At 36.9% G+C, this 16,353-nt stretch overlaps 1 protein-coding gene and 1 pseudogene across 1 annotated transcript; both read left to right on the top strand.

The window, feature by feature from the left end:
- Positions 1–2,171: 2,171 nt before the first annotated feature.
- LOC131789066 (leucine-rich repeat-containing protein 39-like) lies at positions 2,172–4,412 on the top strand. The gene is given in 3 exon segments (XM_066167307.1): positions 2,172–2,697; positions 2,699–2,802; positions 3,919–4,412. Coding segments are annotated over 3 exon segments (1,113 nt in total). The 5' UTR covers positions 2,172–2,182.
- On the top strand, positions 4,211–12,706 carry LOC136276916 (uncharacterized; annotated as a pseudogene).
- The last annotated feature ends 3,647 nt before the right edge of the window (positions 12,707–16,353 follow it).

Below are 16,353 nucleotides of genomic sequence, written 5' to 3'. Positions count from 1 at the left end.
TTTAAAAACACGCTCAACCTCATTCAATAATCGCTTATTACTCTAGCATCAAGACCATGGATATACTATGGTCATCCATGTTCCCGCCATGGTTGTTCACAGGACTTCCTGTTGTCCAATTCTGTTTGTAATAATACTCTTGATTAACAAAGCAGATGACTGTTATCAATTAATCACAATATAATAAAATCTGAGAAAGAAACTATAGACATCCATTATACATTTTCATAAAAAACAACAACAACAACAATTAAATCGGCAAAATGCAGGACAACAGTGTGCGCACATCACACATTCTGTCCCCTTCCACAGGCATGACATGATAATTGTCCCTTTAATGGTCCTATAACACGGTCCAATTACAAGCATGACACATACACTGTACTATAGGTGCTCAAATTGGGCTGGAGATAACCAATCATGTTGAAGAATTTTGTTATAGTTTTGATTAACAGATGAAAAGTTACATTTTCAGATGAAAGTTTTTCCTCCTCAAAATTTTTTAATTCTTATATTTGCAAATTATTGAGCTCTGAAAAGGAAGTAAGGATTTTTTTATTGCACTGAGACAGGGTAGCCTATATTAAAGATCCATGGTTTTTAAAATTGTTGATTTTTTTTTTTGCAAGTCAACCTTGAGTTTTTTTTAACCATTACTTGTTTGTTTGAAAAAGCAACAAATGCATTCAGTGCACATTTGGGGACATGAATTATTTTGTTCTTAGGTAAACACTCTCATTCCCTTGACCCTTTCACTCCCAAGATCTCTTTAGTAATTCTCCTTACTGTTTGCCATACCATTCTTATGATGTAAGTTTGGAGAATTTGGTATTGGATCAACTAATAATCCTCTAACTGATATTTTCCTTTGCTCATATCGCTTACAATATCTGCTTGATGTTGTGTTAATATTTTGTAAGGAGAATTTCTGTATTGGTCACTCATGCAAGGTGAAGGGTTGAATAAATATGTTATACATGAGTTTTGATGTTGGTTAATGATTACAGTTGTAAAATTTTTAACTTGAATTCATTTTGCTGAAAATTAAATATTCAAGAAGCCAAGCACAATTTTTAAAGTTTTGGAGACATTCCCTGATAGATTTGTTAATTAATGAAGGATCTTAATTTATTTTAAAGTCAACTCTTTGCTAATGGACACTCTCGTAGGTGGCCAGTTCTAATTATGGACACTTTTTTCAATTCCTCATTTTTCTGCTTAGTACCAATTGAGTTCTTTATCACTATCCTCAGTTAATCGATATAAACTTTTTCTTTTCACATTCATTTCTTAGTTAAGCTTTTATTGATAGACATGAATAAGAAAGTAAAACCAGTTTTCTCTACTCTTTGTTATTTGTTTATTTCATCAACAACACTCAATACATAACATAATGAGTACAGCAACTATGAGTGATTTGGATGATATTCCATGCAAAACATGTCTTCAATTGAAAATTGTAACCTTAAAACCATCACGCTGCTAGACAAACTGCAAAAAAAAAACCAAACAAAATAAAGAGCTCTCATTCTGAGATTATCCAATCAGTCTTTATTAAATAACTAGGACTATATTCTGATGAATTCACTCTGTTAATTACTAGTAAAAATAGCTTACAGAGGATAAAATAAAACAACAGATCTGAAAATTAGCAACTTGTTCTGAATATCTACAGCTTAGAAATCATTCATGCTTTGGTTTATTTACAACTGTCTTAGGTTATCACATGAAAACAAAACCGACCATAGATTTGCACTAATTATTTCTTTCCTGTTGGATATTAATTTTGAAATGGAAGTTGTAATTTGTATGTTTTTGGAAAAACAGCTTGGAAAACTCAGTGTATTTAAATTCAAATATCTTTCTTGTTCATAATTGCCTTTTTGTTAACATATATAACTCAAGCAATTGTTTAAGAACACAAAAATTATACAATTACGCATAAGCATCCGGTCCTTTACTCAAAATGTTTAAAAGAACACTGAAGGGTAGATGGCTTCCAAAGATAATGTACTACGAGGAATAAATCATTACCTTGGGTCAGTAGATGTTAAATTATAAACCTCATTTTTGCCATTTTTGGTTCGATTGTTATTATAAATGCCACAAGAAAGTTAGTTCAAGTTACTCACCTTTAATGCTAACTTGTTTTTTTTCGTTCTGGCAGTTACATTACTAAGACATGGATTCCCATATTTCTAAAGAAAAGCTGAGAAGTAAGATTGTAACAAATTATATGGGAAGAAAGGAATTAAAACTGTCACGGTTGGAATTGCTTGAATTGCCTGAAGCAGTACTGGAATTAACTGAGTTGGAGGAACTTGACCTGTCACGGAATAAACTTAAAACAATACCTGAAAATGTTGGAAAACTAAATAATATTACGGTACTTAATGTAAAAGAAAACCAACTGTCCATATTCCCAGCAAGTTTGACACAGCTGAAGAAACTCGAAGGGCTGAACATCTCACATAACAAACTAAGCACCATCCCTGATGCTATTGATGAGATGGTGGCACTGGAGAGACTGGATCTGAGTTACAACCGGTTGACTGTGTTAAATCCAGCTACAACACAGCTGAAGAAACTCAAATGGCTGGACATCTCACATAACAAACTAACCACCATCCCTGATGCTATTGGTGAGATGGTGGAACTGTGGGGACTGGAACTGAGTTACAATCAGTTGACTGTGTTAATTGTTGGATGTGAATGGGAATCCTTTAACAGTTGAAGGAATGAGAAGTGTTACGGAGCTAGAAAATAGAAATATAAGTGTCCCAGTATATTCAGATCTCCGAGGTGAGTAAAGAAATTTCTGTTCACATTACTGTTGTGACATGTGCATTTCCTAAATTGGTTCTAATAATTGACTTGCAAATGGTTATTCTGCTTGTTACTGATTATTACAGGTAGCTGGCGATAGTTAGACTGCAAATACTGTCTCAGTTATTGTATCGTTTAGCAAAGTTGGCATCACTTGAGAAATACATGACATTTGTATTGGAAGTTTTTGTTCTGTATTGAAAAGCTTTATTTTAACAATTTTGCTGACATTGAAATTTAAGTTCATCAATAAGGAAATATGATTTGATGTGGAATCAAGAGAGTAAATGTTGTTACAAATCATTCTATGCAGTTAGGAATTATTTTTTGAGTTTTGCTTTCCATTTGACTGGAATACAGGAAGGATAAAATGTATCCCAACTCATTTCACTGTTAGGAATTGTTGTTTTATTTTTGCTTTCTGTTTGATTCATTGAAAGTGTTTTAAAAGTTGAACAACTTGTGGCTTATCAAACAAAATTTATAAACTAATATGATTTGTGAATTGAGTTACAGGAATAGAACTTGAATTTGTTTTTAGCGTTGATGAAATTCTGATTGTTGTTTCCATATAATGTACACTAGTGATTTTTGTGCATTTTATTCTTTGACTTACAGTTGTTACCTTTTGGATATATGCGCTTTTTCTTTCTCTTTCACAAACAATGAATTGGTTATTGACTCCTCACTACTTGGAAGAATTGATTTAAGTCATTGCCTTTTTCTTGTGTGATCAGTCACAAGTGCTTCTCATTCTTAATGTTATGAAACATTGAGTCAAGTTTTGATGTGCATGTTCACCAAACTCATCACTATATTTTATGAATTATTTGGATTGACTGTATAATTTTTATGTGAGAGTGGAATAAATGTGTTTTCCAAAGTCACTTATGCATTAATATCAGAAAAAAAACCAATTTGATGGTTTAGTTTTTATATACCAGCCTTTGACTCCAACATTATTGATGCTGGACATTTATACTAGTTAACTTGTACACTTTTACCTTCACTTTTTTTTTCAATTATTTTGTACAAATTTGTCAATGCACCAATTACTTTTTTCTTTGTGTTGTGAAAACTTTTTCTAATTAGTCAAAATAGCAGATCCATGTAACACACAGCTGGCTTATGAAAGGGCTTTGAAAGATGGATATGTCACAGTTTACCGCAGTAGAATATTACTCATTGGTCAGGATCGAGCTGGGAAAACCAGTTTAAAGAAGAGTCTCCTAGGCCTTCCATTTGACTCTGAAGAACAGAGCACTAAGGGGATTGAAGTAGATCCTTCAAAGTGTGAAATTGATGTTGACCAAGCTGCAAGGAACTGGCAGTCCATTAGTGAGATTAAACCAGGACTGTTGGAATGTTCTAAAGATGTGGCAAAGACGGTTGTGGAGAAAATTTTTATACAAGATAAAACTTCAGAAGAAGAGTTGGAGAAAGATTCAGTCCACATTTCACCTGCAGATTTTGAAGAGGGATCTTTTGATGGTTACAAATATGGCAGAAAAGAGGTGATGTCAGAATTCCAACAACATTCTTTACAAGTACGTTTAAGGCAGCTTTTTGATGACAGTATAGTTTAAAATGCTTTATGTCAAACAAAGATTATGTAAACCTTAAAGTGAAGCAAAAATTAAAATTTTTTGATATTTTTTTAAATTGATTTTTTTTTACTTTGCAATGGTCTTAGCCAAAAAGCAGGGAACTGCTCATAGTCTAAACAATAATTTCCCTCCCAGTGTAGTACTTTCATTTTATTTAATTTACATCAAACTTTGGCATAATTATTTCAGAAGTGTGATTAGTTTGCTGGCTAAACTGAATCACTGTGCTACTTAACTCTTTCACTCCCGGATCAAATTTGCCATTCTCCTTACTATAAACCACACAATTTGCATAAAAGTAGTTCAGAGAATTTATTATTGGATCAACTTATTATCCCCAAATTGTTATTCTTGTATATTCTCATCACTTATCTGGTTGATATTGTACTGATATTGTAAGGAGAAATTCTGTCTTGGTCACTCACGGGAGTTAAAGGGTTAAAGTAATTAATTTCACCTTCTTTGATACTTTACTCAGGTTGAGGATAAAGGAGATAACCTGTCAGTAGATGCTATGCACAACACTAGCATTGAACAATCAATGGACTGCATCTCAGATGAGCCCAAGGTAATTATTGATGTTGCTCAACCCCCTGACACTGTGAAGCATGTTCATCAGTGGTTGGAGTATCTCCAAAGCAAAGACACAAAAAGTGGTTCATTCAAAGGAGAATCCTATCTTATGGACATCTGGGACTTTGCAGGGCAGCACCTGTACTATGCCAGCCATCCTATCTTCTTATCACAGCGCGCACTGTACATATTGGTGCACAATCTCAGCAAGCCTTTGGATGCTGCAGCTGAGCCCTGCATGAGAAAAGGGAGTAATGATGTGAAATTGGAAAACCCTAACAATGAAACAAACATGGAGAATTTGCTGTCATGGCTGGCTACGGTACACGGTGTTTCCCTGGCAACTGATGACCCAGATGATGGTGCACAACATAAGCTGCCTTACCTCCGTCCTCCAATGTTTATTGTTGGAACACATGCTGACAAACCAGTTGAAGACATAGAAGTAATAAAGAAGCAAATACAGGAGAGAATTTCTGGTATGGAATATGAGAAGCATGTGGTCAGACCCTTATTCTGCATTGACAACACTCAGGGAAAAAACTTGATTGACAACAGTCAAGGACAAAACTTGATTAAGAAATTTTTCCAGAAGATTCTAAAGCAGAGAGAGAAACATAAAACAGGTAAGATATCTCATGTCGTATTGTATCCTTAAAACAATGTGTTACTTGCAGTAATTGGTTTTTTTGTAATTGCATACTAGCTCGTCTATGGGTCAATTCCAAGAACACTTAATTTGTGACCATTTCCTTTTAATCAAAGGCCCATTTGGTAGATGGTTGACAAGCATTGAGCATACAATAATTATTGTCTGACTCACATTTACATGTCATCCAGCAGTTCTGCTGTGTGTCATTATAATTTTAAAAAGGTTGGTAGACATTAGGATACCACCCTGGTTGAATGAGTTCAGGCTTATAAAGGAAGCTAGTTAGAGTTGTTGCAGTTGTTTTTTTTTTTATTAGCTGCACTCTTCTTAGCTTTCAGCTACTTTATGTACCAGCATCACTATACTGGGGCCTATAAATTTTTGCTGACAGATTCATTAATCTCAGAGTTTAAAATAAGGAACCGAAGATGATTTTGGGAAAAGGAGAATTATCTTCTGAGCTGTTGTCAGCTACAGCATAAAATATCTGTTGTCACACATGTATGATACAAACTATTCTCATTGTAAGCACATGTGTCTGTGTTACATTATGCTTTGAATTCATTTCCTAAACATATACAGCTGAGGAAGAAGGAAAAGGAGATGGAATAGATGAATTGCAAAACAGAATCCTGGAAGTATTGAGGCAGGAGCCTTATATGGGGGAAAAAATACCTGTCAGGTAAACCAAAATATCTTTTTACCTGGCAAACCTCATTTCATGGACTTTGGGATTAATATTTTATTTAAACCATTATGAATAGTACTTTGAAGAGCAGGCAGTCTTTTCACTATAACTGTATATGTATGTAAATGTATGTGAAAACAAAAATAACTCACCTCCACTAGTTTGAAGGTTATTGAAACCCTTAAAAACATCAGACTGTACAAATACACAGCAGTTATTTATGTGCAAACAAACAGAACTCTAATTCATGACATTGTGACAATACTATTTCTTTAAAACGGTGTGAATGTCTGATGGATATTTGAGAAGGCACAACTCTTTGAATGGAGATTGTTTGCGTGAAAAACATAACCAACCATAATAACTAAAGTTTGGAGATAGCTAGACCAAGAAAATAGATGAATTAACACTGGAAGACTACAAATTAGTACATGTCTGACTGAAGTTAATATCCAATTTAAAACCCTAATACATTTTAATTATTCTGTTGCCTTCTAGATGGTTTTTGTTTGAAAAGGTGATTGACGCTTTGCTGGCCAAACAGATTTATCACAGAAATCTGCAACAACTTGAGCACTATGCTAGGAAAGATTGTTTCATGAAAGATGCAAAAGAGTTTGAGGCCATGATCAGTTTTTACCATGGCCTTGGGATGATAATCAAGCACCGCAGTACAGTTGTACTTAAGGCTCAGTGGTTGATTGATCTATTCAAACAGCTGATAACCATTCCACCTTTCAATGAACAGGTGAGAAAAAAATGGTCATTCATTTAGATCAATAGAAAATGAGCGTGAAATTTTTTAAATAAATAGGCAACTAATGCAACAGCTGTGACGCTTTGATCTTTACAACTGCTGACCCCAAGTTATTTTGTGTACATTTTGCAGCTTTTCAGGTCATAAATTGATTTAGCCTTTTTACTTTACAATAGACTTGCATTGACTTGCTACCATTCACAATCATTGTATTCACACAAGTGAATAGTTCTTTTTGCATGTGCTAATTGGCTTCTGCAGTGATGAATAACAACTAATAGTCACCTCTGAGCAGCCCAAGATACAAAATTGCACGTTAAGAGTGTAATTTCTGACCATTTTGGTACACTGATTGAAATAAACTTTTCTAGTTCCTGTACATATTCGTGGAGAACATTCAAAAGGAACATGTAGTGGACTTCTCTAATCTGGAATTGCTGTCATTTATATATTTTGTAGACTCCTTTATTTGCTAAGTACTGGCAGGAACTTGAAGCAAGTGGCATCCTTAGCATGGAACATGTTGATCATGTGTTCTCCAGCTTTATCACGGGAGGAATCGTTAAGGCAGACATCCTTCACATGATGGAGCGATTTGGTTTGATCGCTAAGTTCTCAGCTTCCCCAACTGACGAGAAGTACTTTGTACCAGCTCAGTTGAAGTCATCGCCTGTAGAACTCTGTAACATGGAATTATCATTAACTGACCCTTGTCCATTGTATCTCCTCTTTGTCCATGGCTTTGTCCCTCATGGTCTTTTCTTGCAGCTTGTCTCCCGATGCATTCGTTGGTGTTCAGAGACATGGGCCACGCATCAACCTCGTCTGTACCAAAATGGAGCATGGTTCATTATTGGGAAAGATATTCATGATTTTGTCCTCATATGCGAAACAGGATTTGTGAAGGTAACCTTGAGACAAAGAAAAGCACAAAGTGATCAGGTTGAAGGACAGAACTCCGTCGAACTAGCGACTCTTGTTCGTGAATTTCTTGAAGACACCCTAAAGAATTTGTCACAAGAAATGCCATACCTGAGAGGAATAAAGTATAGGCTGTGTGTTGCATGTCCTTACTGTCATCAAGGGGCAGAAGAAACACGTCGTGCATGCTCAGACTGCGTGAAAACCAATTGTACACACAAGGACTGCGTCCACCTCATTGATGCAAATGTCAGCCGGACATCTGTAAGCGAAAACCTTGGGATATGATAGAACTAGTTTGTGGATTGAAGAAATGGTTCTTGAAAAGAAGAAGCCAGGTATAATTAACTGTAATGATCTTTCAAGCAAAGATTTCAAGCCTCGTTTTCGTCTTTGCTTTGCTCCTGTAATTTACTTAATATTGATGTCAATTGAGCTGTTATCAGTATTGAGAAAGGGAGCCCTAATAGATTATCTTCAGTTTTAAATATAAGTCAGAGAATTTCAAACAAGATAGAATTATTCTTTAATAAAAATTTGTATAACCATACCCAAAGTTTTTTTTATGTAATTATCATAATCTAAGATGACCTTTTTTTCTTCAGGGTTTGTCCTCTTCAAATGTAACTGCTAGATCACATGATGAAGCAAGTGAAATCAATCCAAAGAAGTCTGCCGCAGCATTGAAGGTGACTCTCCTTGGCAGTGAGTGGAGTTCGTCAATGGGGGGCTTGTCCACCATCAACAGACAGCTTGCCATTCTGTTGGCCAAACGCTCTGAACTGGACGTTACTCTCCTTGTCCCACAGTTTGCCTGTACTGATAAAGAGAGGAGAATGGCATCCAGTCACAATGTTTCTATCCAGCAAGCCGAGAAACTTGAAGGCTTCAGTGATCCTCTTGAATGGTTGAGTTTCCCACCAAGAGACCTTGACATTGACTTTGTGCTGGGTCATGGTGCAAAGCTTGGTAAGCAAGCCCAAGTTATCAGAACGTCTCACAATTGCAAGTGGATTCAGGTGGTGCACACTGCACCCGAAGAACTTGCAATGTACAAAAACTATCCCAGTGCTATTGCCAAGGGTCAAGAGAAGAATTTAACCGAAGTGGCGTTGTGTAAATTGGCAGATGCTGTGCAAGCAGTTGGACCAAAGCTAACAGACGCTTTCTCCACTCAGCTCTGCTCATGCAAAAGTGAGGAAGAAATCCTTCAACTGACTCCTGGAACTTTCTGTGAGTTCTCTGACGTAAAACAAACCCTAAAGGAGTGTAACAAGTTCAAGGTACTGACGTTTGGCCGTGGTGACCCAAAGGACTTCAGCTTGAAGGGCTACGATATCTCTGCTAAAGCAATAGTTGAACTGAAAGACAGCTCTTACCATCTGATTTTCGTGGGTGCACCTGACGGTAAACAGGATGAGGTAGCAAAGAATTTACTCCAGAGTGGAATTGATAAAAACCAGCTGACCGTGAGGAAGTTCATGCAAAGTAAAGAGGGATTGAAAGAATTATTTTGTGAAGTTGATCTTTGCATCATGCCCTCTAGAACAGAGGGTTTTGGTTTGACAGCGTCGGAGGTATTGTCTGCCGGTCTTCCCATTCTTGTCAGTAAAAACTCAGGATTTGGTGAAGCACTGTGCACTTTACCATCGGGCAAATCATTCGTGGTGGAGTCTGAGGAACCCAAGGAGTGGGCAAAGGCAATTTCTGGTGTCCGACATAAGGAAAGATCAGTTCGACTTCGAGATATTCAGCAGCTGAGGAGTTCATATGAAGAGAACTTTAGCTGGGAAAAACAGTGTGACCGTCTTGTGGACAAGATGTTCGACATAGTTCATGGTGAGAATGTTTTCAATATCCCTTATAGTGTTTTAGGGGGATACTCGGCTTTCGGTCTCTTTTAACTGTGACGGAAAGCATGAACACTTCGTATAAAAAAGATGTTAAACATGAATAGTAATCAGTCGTTTTATCTTCTTGTTTACTGTGATGTTAAGATAAAAGTTTCTTTCTATCTCTTTAGCTTCCAAAAGACGAGACACAAGTTTCAGAGCTCGGCAGGTCGAAGTTGTTGATACGTCAACCGAACAACTAACAGTGGATTCATTACTGAATCCAAGTGAGTAATAATATATTAATAACACACGATAATTGACATCCCTAAAGAAGTACAGAAGATTACAAGGAGATCCTGCGATTTTATTTTCTTAACTTTCGACTTCAGGCCTGCTATGCTTCGTGAAAACTTCGTGAGGTACTTTTGATAACGTTTCTTACTAATGAGACATGTTTTTAATTATACTCCTGCACTCTTCAGTCACAAACGTAAGACTTGTATAAACAAATTTGATTTTCTTTCACTTTCTGATCCGGACGGACGACTTAGTGTTCTTTGTTTCTTCTATTCATTTAAAGTTTCAATTAGAAACTACCATACATTGTCTAAACCAGGAAGACTTGGGGCACTCTTTTACTTTTTCTCAAAACGAGACCAAAGTTCAATATGCTGCTCCTCTCAAAACCGGTTTATGTTAAGTTATGTTATTTTTAAGGAGGCGAGCGTGGCCTAGTGGTTAGGGCGCTGGACTTGTAAGCCGGAGGTCCCGGGTTCAAGTCCTCCTCCCTGCCACTGGATGGATTTGTCTTCGGTGGCCCCGAATTCAACTCCTGCACGCTTTGTAAATAGCCAGCTGGTCTGCCTCCTACCAGTTGGGTTTTTTAACGAGTTTCTGTTCATTTACGATATTTGTTTCCTTATTTACAGTGTCCCCAATTAGCACAGCAGTGCTAAATACACTGACACTTAAATAAAGTTATTATTATTATTATTATTATTATTATGTTCTATTCACAATGCAGTCGTCTTTTGACACAATATTGTAGTAATCACATATTCATACGGTAGAGGAAATACATCAATATATTTTTGAAGCCTGTGATTTTTTTTCCAGGATTCCTTTTTCCAGTTATACAGATATGTCAGAGCCTTGTCTCCTTCTTCTCTCTTGATTATTAGTGTATTCATTCACGGGCAGATATCGAACTTAAAAAGTGACTTAAATAACAGTAAGAGCTTCCTTTTCAAAACTGAGTTTCTGGACAAAACAGTAGAAATCTGGTGGTTGAAGCCGTTCTTTTTCTTATTACCTCAAAGTTTCTCGTACTAGATTGAGGATTGTGTTATTTTCGCTTCTTTCATGCTGTTAGATTAATAGGAACTTTGTCTTTTCTAGGGTCTCTTGACCGAATCATCCAGGAACTTCGGCAGATGCAACTCGATGCAAGCAGAGTCAAGAGCAGAACAGATCTATCATTGGGGCTGAGGAATATTGCATCAGACAGGGGCTTCAGAATATCTGACAATAAAGGATTAGGAAATTGCATGTTCTATGCCTTGTCCGAACAACTGGAAATTGTTAAGGGAATCAAAATCCCACATGGCGAATTAAGACAAAACTTGGTTCAGTACCTCAGGAGCAACCCAAAACTTGTAAGTTGATGTTAGTATGTCTAACAGAGTATGTCAAGTGATGTTATTTAAAGAGTATGATAAAGGTTTAGTGATAATACAGGCCACTTGGCCAACACCACCAGAACCTATTCCAGTGTTCACAGGGTGAAGTGGTCAGGAGTACTGTTACTCTTCCTGTATGGAATGATGGTCTTTTCTTCAGGAGCCCTTATACCAGCTTGTACCCCTGGTGGAAAGGGGAACTTGAAAGATTTAAATTCATGATTTAAGAAGACACTCAATGACCTTGGTTACAGTTAAACTCATATGTTACTTAATTTGTTGTCCGAGGAAGCAGGCCACCACAGTTCTAGTCATTAGAATATAACCAAGTTTCAAAAAAGTTCCATTTAAACCTCCATCAGATGACAGAATTCTAGTCATTCTCTTAATGATGGATCTTTCTTGTTGTTTTCTTGCTGTTTGTAAAGCGTTTTGGAATATACACGGACGTTTTAAAAGACGTTTGAAGCACACAATTTGTTACTATGCAGTAAATTGCTAATTAAAGGTCGTCTCGAACCATTCTGATAAAATTACTCCCTGACTCGTACTCCACGCGCTCAAGTTTCTGTCAACAATCCTTTGAAGTTTCCTTTTTTAACCGATTCTTTTTACAGCCGGATGGAACAGTTCTGTTTCACTTTGTCTATGGACATCGAACATGGACAGAGTACCTTGAACACATGGAACAAGATGGTACTTGGGGTGATCACGTGATTCTGTGTGCCGCAGCGAACCGCTTTGAAACGTGCATTCGTGTGGTCAGCAGTCTATTCCATAGCAATGATGTAATCATTGCGCCACATTGTGCAGTTGACGAAAACAAACCTCTTGTGCTGGGACATATTCATGAGGTGCACTATGTCAGCCTTCAACCCGTGCAAGGTACACTCGAATTATCATAAAATTTTGTTTTTTATATTTCATGCTTCATCGCTGGCTCCCATCTCAATAATCAGACTCAATTCATGCACTCTATTGTTCTCCCTTGCTGCTTAATCACAGGGTTCTGATTATTGTGTTTACAGGTTAAAGTGGCAGGCCCCTACAGTCACCTTTATTGGCCTTTGTGAAGAGCCCGGCCTTACAGAATGACTTCATAGGCATACAGACTATTGATGCAAATTGGCCAGCTAGAGCTTTCTTCACCCTGATTTATCCAATGTAAACTTTTAAAATCTTAGATTTAATTCGAGATTCTCTGATATTAGTTTTCCAGTGAATCTCATGAAAAGGAAAACAACCCAAATGACAAGGGGTGTAAAGAAAGACATCACACTGTGAAAAGTTATCGTAACTGTGGATACGAGCGCTATATAAATAAAGTTATTATTATTACTTACAGTAATATGCCTTTCCCATAAATTTAGAAGGCGATCGATAATTGAGATAAACTGCAGAATCCGTTGACTTGAAGTGCCTATACTGATTAAAATGTAAAAATTAGAAAATCGAGATTTCAAAGGTTCAAGACTCCAGTCTGAACTGAGTAAGTTGGAAACGTTCCAAATAATGGCTTTTTTTTCGGATCTAATTAATGTCTTGCTTCATAAGGACTGAATTTCTTTCCCTTACGTTCGACTTCAAACAGTATTTCAGAGCATTTACAGCCATTACTCAACATAGCGTCATAGAACACTACGACAGAGTTTTGCACTCTACGGCTAATTTCGATACTGGCGTTGATGAAGCGACCTCCATTATTGATTAACCCTTTAACTCTCAGATCAAATTTGTAATTCTCCTTACTTTCAACGATACAATTCTTATAATGTTAGTTCTGAGAATTTAGTATTGGATCAACCTATTATCCCCAAATTGATATTTTTCTTTATTCTGATTACTCATCTGGTTGATATTGTATTGATATTGTAAGGAGAATTCTGTCTTGGTCACTCATGGGAGTTAAAGGGTTGCGATCACAAGGTTTCTATCGAGAGGAAGTCATCGCGCCGATAAAAATTGTGTGACCCCACAAAGTTGACGACAGAGTGTGCCAAGACTTGTTTCCTTACAGTCACAACTGTACTGTAAACCCCTGAGACAGTCATAGAGTCATATGTAGCTTCTTGCATGCCTTGTCTTGTCTCGCGACCCGCTCCCCGTCTCTCGCACGAACAGTTCCATTTCTCGCTCATACGATATTTTTGGTGCGTCGTGCCTCGTCTGTCGACATTGGTTTTCCCAAGGGAGGATAAGATTTCATATGATTGGCTTCTTCATTGTCACTTACGAAAAAAAAAGGTTCATTGGAGATTAACAGCAATCCTTCTTTCGGAATCCAGTTATGAATCAAATAATAACAGTTGTTATCGGTTAAGACGGACAGGAACTTGGATATTTCACTAAACATCATATGTCGCGCAAAATCAGATTTGATCAGCTTCCTTTGCAAAGGCATAGCGATTTCCATTCCCTTTGCAGTACCTGGATCTAAGCTAATGAGTGAATGGAGTAGTTTATCTAATCATATTAGAGAATCAAATAGTATTGCAGCCTATAAAAGGAATGTTTTAAATTTTATTTAGGATAATTAAAACTTTTATTTCTTTATTTGTATATACTTCTCTTACACCTTAATTAGTAGGACATCCCTAGCATGGTGCATCAGCGCCTTTAATTGTCTCCTCCACAACGTTTCTTTATTGTAGTGATAAATTTCATTTATTGTCTTTTTGTAATCTAGTGGAGTGAGTCTGTAATAAAAATAAATGAAACAATAATAACGAAACACGTGTGTTTTAAAACTTTGTAAATTTCCTAGCCGTCCCATACAGAACTAAAACGTTAAACACCTACTTTTTCGTCCTCTCAACAATGAAACCTCGACAAAGTGCGGCTACACGTAGGTTAATCAATTTTGTGCTCTTTGCGATATATTCTCAGCAGGAATTTCCTTTCAAATTATTCATCACTACGGTACAAGACAATACATGTGAACTCCGCGTAGCGGTATTCTGTCCTGAAAATATGCTGATTATTATGACAATTTGGTTCTAACAACTGAGGTGATAATGTAAGATGGCCGCCGTAAAGGGTTTGTAAAGCTGACCTCTTGATTGCTAACCCTTCGTTAGAGCGAATGACGATGAGCTATCGCTAAAAACGTCAGCTGTAAAAACAATTTACGGTGGCCGATTTACATGCACTATCAAATCAGTTGATAAAATCAAGTTATTTTCTAATACCGACGCAGTCTTACAGTTTCTTTAGAAACTTACCCCCTTTAGGATTTTCACTGTCCGTTTACGAGCAAGATTTAGTCGCTCAAGATTAATTGGTGTCTATTTTACCGTCTTCGAGAGGAGCCTTATCAAAAAATAAAATGATGACAATAAAATTAAGAATTTGTTCATACTACATACTTGAGTTATGGATGCACGCGGAAAGTTTGGAGAGCAGGTAAAATGCGTAAGAGAAGCTCGAGACGCAGCCGAGAGCAACTCTAGCTTTTCGAGTGCTCTCCAAAATTCCCATGTGCATCCATAACTCGATATACGCGCAGCTAAAAGCATGAGCAAATTCGTTTACTATAGAGCGACAACAAGGATCTGCGCGAAGAAGCTTTTTATTGAAAATTCTCACAACGCACCAAAAAAGTAAACAAACGTCCATATTGGCTGGTCAAAAACACGCCACATTTTATACTTTGGTTTGAGCGAGAACATTTGATCCAGTTAACCGATAACTGTGAATGAAAAGCTCAAAATTTACGGGCAAAATGAAGAAAATCAAAGCCAAATGAACTCAGGTGTCACTAAAAAATGTTTTAAAAGTCAAAGACCCGAAGATATCAAGGGTTTTGATTGTTCAAAATAATCTTTAGGCTTCCGACAAATTTGCGAAACGTGCAACTTACGAGTTTTTGCCGCTTTATTTTTGTTGTTTGTTGGATCAGGACCTACAAAGTCAGTGGCGATAGAAAAATTGGGCAGTTCTTCGCTGGTTTCTTTCATATTTCAAAGGGAAGGAAAACCGCATTGCAGCTTCACAGGACGGAAACTCTGAAGCCAGGCAAAAAAAAATGCTCACGTCATCTTATTTACGCACGGGCGTGTGTAAATAAAGATTTTGTCCATAGCGGCTCATTAGGACTTATATATGGCAAGCAGGCGCACTATGTTATAAACGTTTGTGGTTTGATATATTTCCTGTGTTCAACTACTTATGCAAATGCGGCGAGAGGTTCCAAAAATGACCTTCCACAATTGAAATACAACTTTAACTGCAATTGAGGTATCTTTAAGCAATATAACGCCCTTTCTATCGGTTTACGGGCGCAATTACCCACACAGGATTTCTGGAGACCACCAGAAATGTTTGTAACACGCGAGCCAAAGGCGATTTTTCATAAACCTCTCGAGTCAAAGTAAACTTAAAACAAGTGTAGATTTTTTATGGATGGATGTTTCCAAATTCCTGTTTTACTAAAAAAAAAATTGTGCTGACGATTTCTTTAACTGCAAGCTCGAATCCTAAGTATAAAGTTTCTATAGGAGACCAGCTTGAAGTGATTTGGAGGTGAAGTCTCCCGGATGTAAGTTAGATTAATAGCAACTAATGTCTTTGGCCACACCCGCAAGTGTTAGGAATCTTTCAATCTGCATAAGTTTTGGTGACAGGGTTACTTCAGAGGAATTGTATTCCTGATCAGAAATTATTTAAAATTGGTTTGCTAATATTTGAAGTATAGATATATTTTGAGCTTACCCATCATGCATTGTATGGCTAGATTTCTAAAGAAGTCTTTGATTTTGGTCTTAAAATGAAGAGCTCAAAAGCTTGAAGTTAACCTCTACGTGCTATGTGTAAATT

The sequence above is a fragment of the Pocillopora verrucosa genome, chromosome 5, assembly GCF_036669915.1.
Source record: "Pocillopora verrucosa isolate sample1 chromosome 5, ASM3666991v2, whole genome shotgun sequence".
NCBI classification, from domain to species: Eukaryota; Metazoa; Cnidaria; class Anthozoa; order Scleractinia; family Pocilloporidae; genus Pocillopora; species Pocillopora verrucosa.
The sequence above is the reverse complement of the archived record's forward strand: the minus strand, read 5'-3'. Positions and strand labels throughout refer to the sequence as shown.